Raw genomic sequence first — 9,817 nt, 5'->3', positions numbered from 1 at the left:
TTTTGTGATTTATTTGGAATCAAAAAGTGAAAATAACTTTTTGGTGTTTTTTAGATATCAAACTGAATTTCGAATTTTTTCATCATTTTATGGTCAAACATAATTTTCAAAATTCAACTCAGAAGAAAAACACTCCCTCTGTCCATTTTTACTTGTCCAATATACTAAAAATAAATGTCCACTTTTAATTGTTCAATTTGAAAGATCAAGAAATAATTTATCAATTCATACATATTTTACCCTTGTTATTAATTATTGAGTTGGAAACTTTAAGGAATTGTTAGTGCTGTACAATTTTTAAAGTATGTTTGATTGATTGAAATTATTTAAAGAATTATAACAATTAGGGGTAATATAGTAAAATTATCATTTAGTTATTGCTTTAAGTCAAACATGAACGGAGGGAGTATATCTCTTCTATATACATCTTTTAATATTTACTCATGGTTAAGTAATAATATGCCTATTGACTTTAAATTAATGATGCCCTGGTCTTGAGACAAAATAAATACTTACTTTCCTAAAAATATTGCATAGAAAAGTAAAAACATTGAATATATCCGTAAAAAATAGAAACAGTAAAGAGTGCGGTGTCCGTAATATAAAAGTAAGGAAAGTATTCGGTTGGGTTCATGCTATCGTGTAGTCCAACCCATTTCTCTCGATTTCAACTCCCAAATTACACAATACACAGTGCTCATATATATATGTACACATACAGAATAACAAAGAAGAAGAGAAGATCATCGACGACCCTACCCTACCCTACCCTACCCCAATCTATGGGTACCCACGTTTTCTTTTCCCAATTCAAATCAACCCTTTTGTTCAAATTTCAATTTTCCTAATTCGCAGGTTTATCTTGTCTTCAGTTACCATTTAACAACTTGTTAGGAAAATGGACGTAAATTCAATGTGTTCATCATCATAAGGTGTTTGTAGCATGCACTAGTTGATCCAGTTACGTTGTGTGTTGAGCTATAACGAGTTGCTTTGAGGAAATAATGGCAAATGAAGTGGTGGAAGTGAAGAGAGATACAATTGCAGCATGCGTAACATGCCCTCTCTGTCATAAGCTATTTAGAGATGCTACTACTGTTTCCGAATGTCTTCATACCTGTAAGTCCCTAATAATAATAATAATAATAATAATCCATCCATCCATTTACTTATATGCAATGCCCTTCCAATTTTCAATTTTCGATCTCTATTCCCCTATCCCATTTTAACTCTCGTTTTAGCTTCTTTCACGCCCACAATAAATACAAGTTACGACTTTGCACATCCTCTTAAGAAATAGTAATAAATGAAAGTGCTTAATTTACCATGATACCTTTATTTTTAATGAATTTGAAGTGAGTAATTAATACTATGGGTGAAACAGAAAAAAAGAAATTGTCTTCTCTTAATATGCTAAAAGTGATACTGGACAAGTAAAAGTGGTGATCGAGGGAGTATAATTTACTAAGTTTGCTTTTCGAGACGGTTCTTCTTTAATGTTAAGGGTATATAGTTGGAAACAATTGCAAACTTTAGTCTTAAATTCCTAAATGAAAATTATTTGGGACAATTTTTTTGAGCTAAAGCGACAGGTAAAATAGGAGAGAGCAAATATCATTTTAGCTGGATTAATATTTGATAGGGTCCCAACATCTGGGTGTTTTCTATGTGCTCAGAGGTTTTATGTAGTCTTTTATTTAAGGAGAATTGCTTATACCTCTTTGTGTCCTCAGTATTTGAACGATTATAACGTGGTTCAAACATTTGGTCAATATCTTGGTTTTATCAACTAAATGGAACTAGTCACCTGTTTGATTGATCTCATTTAAATGAATTTCGTGTATTTACTCAGTGGTAATGAATTATGTCAGTAGTTGCTGATTTATATGGGAATTTCCTGTTCAAAGATATTTGATTGATGATGTTTCCATAGAAGAGGCGGGGATGCTTTGGTTCATCATGTATAATTGAACCAAATGAAATGTCTATTTTCATGCTATATCTCTTTATTTTCATTTAGAAAATTCAAATGAAATGCCTCTGTCATTTATGCAATCATTTCTAGAATATTATTTTCTTTGTGATCATTTAGCAATGAACGTGCTTTGATTTCCCTAAACAGTGCGTATTGTAGCACTAAACATCATGTTTGATGAATGAATTAAACTTCGTTACGTTCTTCTCATTCTTCTTAAGAAGATAATCTTTGCATTTTGGTTTGAGCAATATCAGCACTAGCTTCTCTTGTTTCAAGAAAGGACGAGCTTTTCTTTAGTGGTAATGTTCTTTCTGAAATTCACCCAGTTTGCAGGAAATGCATCTATAAGAAGCTCTCTGATGAAGAAACAGAATGCTGTCCGATATGCAATATCGACTTGGGTTGTGTTCCATTAGAGAAATTGAGGTCATACATTTTCACTCCCGCTCTTTTCACTTTATCTGTTAATCCTAACATGCAAAGGTGTGCTCAAGTGCCAATTGACATATTGATGTAGATAGTTCTAGTTTTGCTTTTTGCATTTTTGTTCAACCACATGGAACCTCTAGTAACATATCACACTTTTGATTAACTTCATTCTGTAAGCCTATTAAATTTAACAAGATGGAGATTACTGCATGTTCAGTTCCAGACTGCCTGGTTCTGTTGTCCCTTTTAAGTGTGATATGCAACAAGAAGTTAGAGGCGTCTCGTGTGAAAGATATCAGGTGGCAACTTTAGCTTTATAGCCTTTCTTAATGATTATTTAGTAAGAGCTCAAATTCCTGGCTATGCATGTTTTCCTTCTTAGTTTTTACTTACCCACTTCTTACTTCTTACTGACCTCATGAATCAATGATGAATCTGAGAGCAATGCTTTATGCTCACCGGAAGTTGAAATTTATATGAAGTATTAGGATTTTCTACTTTCTCCCACTGTAGTAGCTTCTTATTCTCCATGTAGTTCATCTTCAAATAAGAAAGACTGCAAGTCGTTCATCAATATTTCGTGCTTTTTGCACGTAGATGAGTGAGGATCTTAAGAATGCTGAGCAGAGATCACTGTGTAGTGCTCTGCAGGGTTGTCACAATTGAGTTAGGATTTCACTAAGAATACTGAGCAGACATCACAGTACTCTTCCGTGTTGTCCTATGTGCCGCTAAGATTTACTAGAAGGTTATAACTGACGCACTGCAAAATTTTGAATTTATTTACTAAGTTGATATGGTGGTACATTTTGGAGGTTCTGCAATGTGAGGCCACAAAGGCAATGACAAGTGATTGCTTGCGGGATGTAGAGAGGAAACTTGACCACAGACAAAATAAGGTGACTTGTACCCTAAGAATGACCTTGATAACATTAGGATTTAAAATTCACTTTTGTGGATCTTAGAAGAGAGAGTGACCAAAGAGAAGTGGGAATATATCTTGCAACATATGACTTGTGGATATTACCTAATTGCATATATCATACAACATCAATGACGTCTCAGTCCCGAACAAGTCAGGGTCAGTTATACGAATCCTCATATCTGATCATTATGACTTTAATTGTGTATATTGTATTAAACAAAATGAGGTAGCTTTCACCATTTGCCTTAGGTTAGGCTCAGTGAGATGCTTCATTGGCTAGCATGATTTTTTGCTGATTATGGGTGTGCATGCATGCATTTTATGCATATAGTATTCACTTCCATGGTTGCTGTATGAGGTTTTTCTGAAGCTTGTTCGCCCCTTCTTCCTTACCCTGGCAAGTCTTTGTTAAACATATAAGAAGAAAACTAGTGCATTAAGAGACCCTTTTGGCCCAAGCCTAGACACTCCAAGAACCTTTCTCAAACCTGCTCCCATTTCGAGTCAAGAGATAGATAAATAGACACGTCCCATTATACTGATGGGGGGCGTTCAAAGTGACTGAGGTTTTTTTTTTCCAGATAGCTCTTATTATCTGCCATACCGCACATTTCAATCTATATTTCTTTTTTCTACTCATCTCAGGCCAGATCATAATTTGCAAGATCTAAGAGCAAAGATATTCCCTTACAAGAGGCAAAAGGTGCAGGCACCTGAAGTTGTGCCTTCAGTTACCCCTCCAATCAGGAGAAAAGAGAGATCACTATCATCACTAGTGGTCAGCACTCCAAGAGTATCAACACAGACTGGAACAACAGGAAGAAGATCAAAATCAGTGGCAAGAAAAGCATTACGAGGCTCCACATTTCCTGTCGAGAAACCTGCCAAGAAAGAGGAAAATTCTGGGGAAGATCAGCTGGATAGCTCTAGTTCACCTGAGACTTTGAACAAGTTTACTCAGAACATTAGGCAGGTAAAGTCATATTCTTTTCTGAGGTCGACGTGAAGCGTGCATAGGTGGATATTCTTGTTACACTTAGTCATGCCTCTTTTGCAGAATTCTTCCAGTGCTGAGCTATCTGGCCAACCCACACCTGATAACGAAACAGAGAATGGCATGGACCAGTGGGAAGGTAAAGTTGATTTATGGAAACCTTTGAACTGCTTGGTGGAGGTAGCGAATCGGAGCAAGTCTGCGAAGTTTACTTCCCAAGGTTCTACTGCCAAATCAGAATGTCTGGATTCCCATGACAATGAGGCCCATGTCCGTAAAACTAAAGTTAAAAAACATGGACTGAAAATCAAAGTCCACGATGACAAGAATAACAGTGGACCTGCTCAGTTGGAGTCAGATAAACCTAAAAAGATCCGGAGGAATAGGCAAAAGAAGGCATCAGAATTTGAAGGATTTAGTATTTCGCCTCAAGCTGTGCTGGATGCAATGGCTACCAAGTGTGAAAGGAGGAATAATCCAATTTGGTTCTCATTAGTGGCCTCTGAAGATCAGTAAGAATCTGCGTTATCTTGTAGATTTTTTTAAATATCTTTTCTGAGAAAGGAATTGTAATTTTAAATGTTTCTACTCCAATTAATTTTTTCAGGGAGGGAGATGCACCTTTGCCCCAGATTTCTGCAAGTTACTTGAGAATAAAGTAAGCTTATTTGTGATTTTATTCCAGTCTTGTAGTGAAATAATTTATCTTGTGATGTTGTTCCTGTCTAGGCTTAGCATTCCTAGTTATGCTCTAATTATCCGAATGAATTGCACAAAGAATGTCTATAGCTACAGGAGTTAGATACTTAAAGCCTTGATATTTATTTGCTCTAGCTAAGTGGTAGGAGGTTGGAGGAGGGAGTAACATATTATTTCTTCTTTTCGAATTTTGAACAAATCCTCAATTAGTTAGAACCAAAACAAGCACCTAACCTATGAAATGGACCTCAAGAGAATTGTATCAATCCCTTGCAACCCACTTTTCCAAACAAGGAACACAAGCTTCACCAGGCTCTCAAACTCTCTCAAGAGTGCTCTACTGGTCTCTTTTGGTTGAAACTATTGCATCTGCAATTTCTCTACTTAGTCTTGCTCCAAGAGTGCGGAAACTAGATGTATATTGTCGAGGCTTTAAAACTGAGTGTGTGTGTGTATATAATGTATATATGCCATGAGTTCTAGTTAGCATTCGATTTAACCCATTAAATTTGAGCATTTAACAAGCTGATCTACACACACTTCTTCTTCTTGGAGTGATAAGCATGCATCAGGTGGGGTCAAGTTGCAGGTATACCAGAAAGACTAGGAAAGAAAGATATAACCTAGATTAAAGCTGAAAGAACTTTGAATTGTAAATTGGTACTGACTTGTTGTTCAAATATAAATGTTGGAATAACGAGTTCTGATAAAAAGAGGCGTCATGAACCATTTTTATCTATTCTGTTTTGATGAGTTGGGATTACAGTTGTCTAAAGCAGTAAAATCTTGTATCATATTTTGGGTCCTGGAGTTTTATACCTTCCTATAAACCAGTACACACTTATTTGCAAGTAACATTCGTACAAGTCTTCCCAGCTTTCTATTTCCTTTTATCATGGTCTCTGATAATTGATAATTGATAATTGATAATTGTCTCATTAATTCTGCTTAATTGTGGTCTTTTGCCACTGCTGTTTGATGTTTCTCCGACGCATCTTCGTTTACTATTGGTTGGTTGACCTCTTTCCTGTAGCATGATATCATATGAGGGAATTCCACATCCAGTCAAGGATAGTTCTCCTCAATGCGTTACACAGCTTCTTCTGTTCCATTGATTGATCTTGTTTGTCTATTTGAAGCTAACTTGTATTATCTTTTCCTTATTTTAAGGAATTGGACATCTTGGTGTCCTCATATAGTTAACACTACACCCACGCAGGCTATATTGCTTACCCTGCTTTTGAAACTGATTGGACCAGTTAACTGATCAACTGGAAATCAGACCCCTGCTTCTCTTAAAATTTATGGTTCTGTGAGTTGGAACCATAAACTTCTTCTGGTATTGATGATAGTATTCATTTTCTGTTTCATTCTGTTGCAGGGATGGCAATATTCCTGTTTCTTTCATCCAAAAGTATCTGATGAGGAAGTTAGATCTTATGAGCGAAGATGAGGTAATTGTTGTTGCTCTTTGGCTGTCATTTTAGCACTTAAAAGAATGTTGTCAACACTATGTACTAAACAATCCAACATCATTCCAGTCAACGTTCAAATTAAATATAGAGGGGCTTGATTTCTTGCAATTTTTTGTCCTGTTTGTGTGTGATTTGGTCTAGTTGGTTTTGGTCCTTTTGGAAGTAGGGATTATTAACAAAATAGGTCCAACTGAGATTTTCTTTTTTGGGGAATGGAGGGTGCAAAATTTTTCAGTGTTGAAGCCCCACTTTCAAGATGAACTAAATAACCTTGCATCATGTTGGGTAACATAAACCTCGGATAGTTTAATTGTTTTGAGTTAATGTGATTATTAAGATGAGGGATGATAACGTGTCTTACGTGATGTTCAAAGGGAATATATGGCATCTATGGGTAAGTTATTTTCAAATTTACCACTTATTTTCTTTCAAATTGAGAAGCGAAAAATACTAAGTGATTTCTTCCCATGTGCCTAAGCCTTAGGGGGCAGAATTACCTGGGTGCTGGTGGGAGGTAGTAGGTACTCTGTGGAATAGTCAAGGTGCGCAAGTCGGCCCAGACACTGCCATCATCAAAAAAAGAAAGAAAGAAGAGAGACTGTTATTTTTGAGTAAATTCAATGTAGAAAGCATATCATGATGGTTCCAGTTCTATGCTATGCTGACTGTTTAGGTTATCTTGTAGGTTGAAATTAGATGTATGGGTCAGTTGATACTCCCCACTTTACAACTGAATACTTTGGTAGATATGTGGCTTGAAACTACTTCATCAGAAAAAGTACCAGCTATAACTGGTTCATCAGCAAAGGACTTTGTGATGGTGCTCGTTTATGCTCATAAGGTCCCGGGCCATCAATCTTCTTGAGTTATTCGTTCTGCCTTCAATAATCCATGTAATATCCCGCGTAAGTTGAAGTATCAGCAGCAAATGAGTAATGACATACTGGAAGTAAGAACAACTCAAGCCCGGTTTTTCCTGCACTCAGCGGAGTTACTTTGTGTTTCTCCGAAGTTGTATGATTGTACACTACCTTGTACTGTCATAAGGGATGAATTTTGAGAGTTTTGTTGACTGCCAAGATTCATGGTAGCATGTACTTAAGTCAAACTACTAAGATTTTTTTTTCTCAGTTTGCCCCTTGTTGTATGGGGCTTTTCTGTTGCATGGGAAGAATAGGTAGTGGGGATGATTTCACAATTTGGAAAGTGCAACAAGTTAGATAGTAGGGATTCATTTCAAGTGTGAGTTTATAACTTTGCATTACCCTTTTGTATTTGTATTTGTTTTTGCTCCATACTGTTGGAAATATTAACAATATTAATCAGTAAAACAAGCCCAAGGATAGAATCAACTTATCGGATTAACGTTGCATCGTGACAAGCCACTGCCTTGAAAGCAATTTCGGCCCGACTCTGGTGCAAATCGTTAAGGTCGGTCACTCCCCCAAGGTTCTACAACACTTTCAAACACTTGCACTAGTGGCTGGAAGTTTGGAGCTTGCACAAACACAATTGCCCCAGAAATTGAAAGGAAAAGAAGAGAACTTTTAAGAAAAAGAAAAGATGTTTTCTCTGGGTGTATTATGTTCACCAATGACAACTTATATGGCAAAAGCTGTTACAAAGAGGAGACTTAATGAACATTAATAGAATTAATGAAATTAAAGGATCATTATTCCATATGTTACAAAATTCATTTGGTAGAATTAATGGATCATTATTCCATATGTTACGGAATTCATTTGGAAGGAATGAATATGTTTATATTGTTGTAATGTATCTATCTTCTTTGCATTAAACAAAAGCACAAAAGTAGGATTAATTTCATCACATACTACACAACCTTTGGATTTCTAGTTTTTGCATTTATCTTCTTGTTCTTTCACCTAGTTTTAGTTTTGACTTAGTCTTAATATATTCTACCAAACATTACGAACAAGAGGCAATACTTTTAAATGTACATTATAGAGTAAAAAGTCCGGAGCCAAAATGACATATTTTTGGAGCTAATACCCCAAAATAGGATGCCTTTTTTTTATATACTAAAATGGGTATTTCGTTGGATAACTAACAAAATACCCGCAAGTAGCACTGTTCCGGTCCAGTATTTGTTGCATTTCGTTGGTATATGAATGAAATATGATTTTTTTTTTTGTATTTCGTTTTTTAAAAAACGAAATATGATTTTTTTTTTTTGTATTTCGTTTATTAAAAAACGAAATATGATTTTTTTTTGTATTTCGTTTTCTAAAAAACGAAATATGATTTTTTTTTTTTGTATTTCGTTTTTTAAAAAACGAAATATGATTTTTTTTTTTTTGTATTTCGTTTATTAAAAAACGAAATATGTTTTTTTTTTGTATTTCATTTATTAAAAAACGAAATATATGAATTTTTTTTTATACGTTTATCCTATTTCATTGGTATATAAATGAAATACAAAATATATATATATATATATATATATATATATATATATATATATATATATATATATATATATATATATATATATATATATATATATATATATATATTTTCCTATTTCATTTTTATATAAACGGAATTTTTTTTTATAATTTCCTATTTTGTTGGAATATAAACGAAATGCAAAAAAAAAAAATATCCTATTTCGTTCATACACCAACGAAATGCAAAAAAAAAAAAAACAAATTATATTTTCCTATTTCGTTTTTATATAAACGAAAAAAAAAAAAAATCATATTTCGTTTTTTAATAAACGAAATACAAAAAAAATAATCATATTTCGTTTTTTAATAAACGAAATACAAAAAAAAAAAAATCATATTTCGTTTTTTAAAAAACGAAATACAAAAAAAAATAAAAAATTCATATTTCGTTCATATACCAACGAAATGCAAAAAAAAAAAAAAATTTGTTACATTTAGCTACAAGTGTAGCGAAATGCAATAAATTACCAGACCGGAACAGTGCTACTTGCGGGTATTTCGTTGGTTATCCAACGAAATACCCATTTTGATATAAAAAAAAAAAGGCATCCTATTTTGGGGTATTAGCTCTAAAAACATGCCATTTTGGCTCCGGACTCTAAAAAATAATGCACCTCAAAAGATTGTGAAAATACTTTTGAAAGCAGGTATGTTTCGAAAGTTTGTGTCGTTCATTTCATCTATTCTTTCTTACTAACATAAGAATTGGAAGATGTTATATTGAATTTCCTATTTGAGGTCCAATGAGAATCCTAGTGATCCCAATGTTCTTAACTGATGTTTTAAAAATATAGTACCGATATTTAACGTAACGAGGCTTGAATCTTAAGAGAAATTGAGACTCCG

The 9,817-nt window shown here is 34.2% G+C and overlaps 1 protein-coding gene across 2 annotated transcripts; it reads left to right on the top strand.

Annotated features, from left to right (window-relative positions):
- Nucleotides 1-630: 630 nt before the first annotated feature.
- On the top strand, nucleotides 631-7,852 carry LOC132607935 (E3 ubiquitin protein ligase DRIP2-like). Of its 2 annotated transcripts, XM_060322021.1 has the most exons (8): nucleotides 631-786; nucleotides 873-1,119; nucleotides 2,305-2,404; nucleotides 3,978-4,305; nucleotides 4,390-4,838; nucleotides 4,934-4,984; nucleotides 6,407-6,479; nucleotides 7,186-7,852. In XM_060322021.1, the coding sequence occupies exons 2-8, from the start codon at nucleotides 1,005-1,007 to the stop codon at nucleotides 7,363-7,365; spliced, it is 1,296 nt and encodes a 431-aa protein (XP_060178004.1). In that variant the 5' UTR covers nucleotides 631-786; nucleotides 873-1,004; the 3' UTR covers nucleotides 7,366-7,852. The 2 variants fall into 2 exon arrangements, with proteins under 2 accessions (XP_060178004.1, XP_060178009.1); XM_060322026.1 differs by lacking the exons at nucleotides 631-786; nucleotides 873-1,119 and adding an exon at nucleotides 1,686-1,854.
- Nucleotides 7,853-9,817: the final 1,965 nt, after the last annotated feature.

Source organism: Lycium barbarum, chromosome 1 (assembly GCF_019175385.1).
Source record: "Lycium barbarum isolate Lr01 chromosome 1, ASM1917538v2, whole genome shotgun sequence".
In the NCBI taxonomy this organism is placed as follows: domain Eukaryota; kingdom Viridiplantae; phylum Streptophyta; class Magnoliopsida; order Solanales; family Solanaceae; genus Lycium; species Lycium barbarum.
Note: the sequence above shows the minus strand (reverse complement) of the source record. Positions and strands in the feature narration are given on the sequence as shown.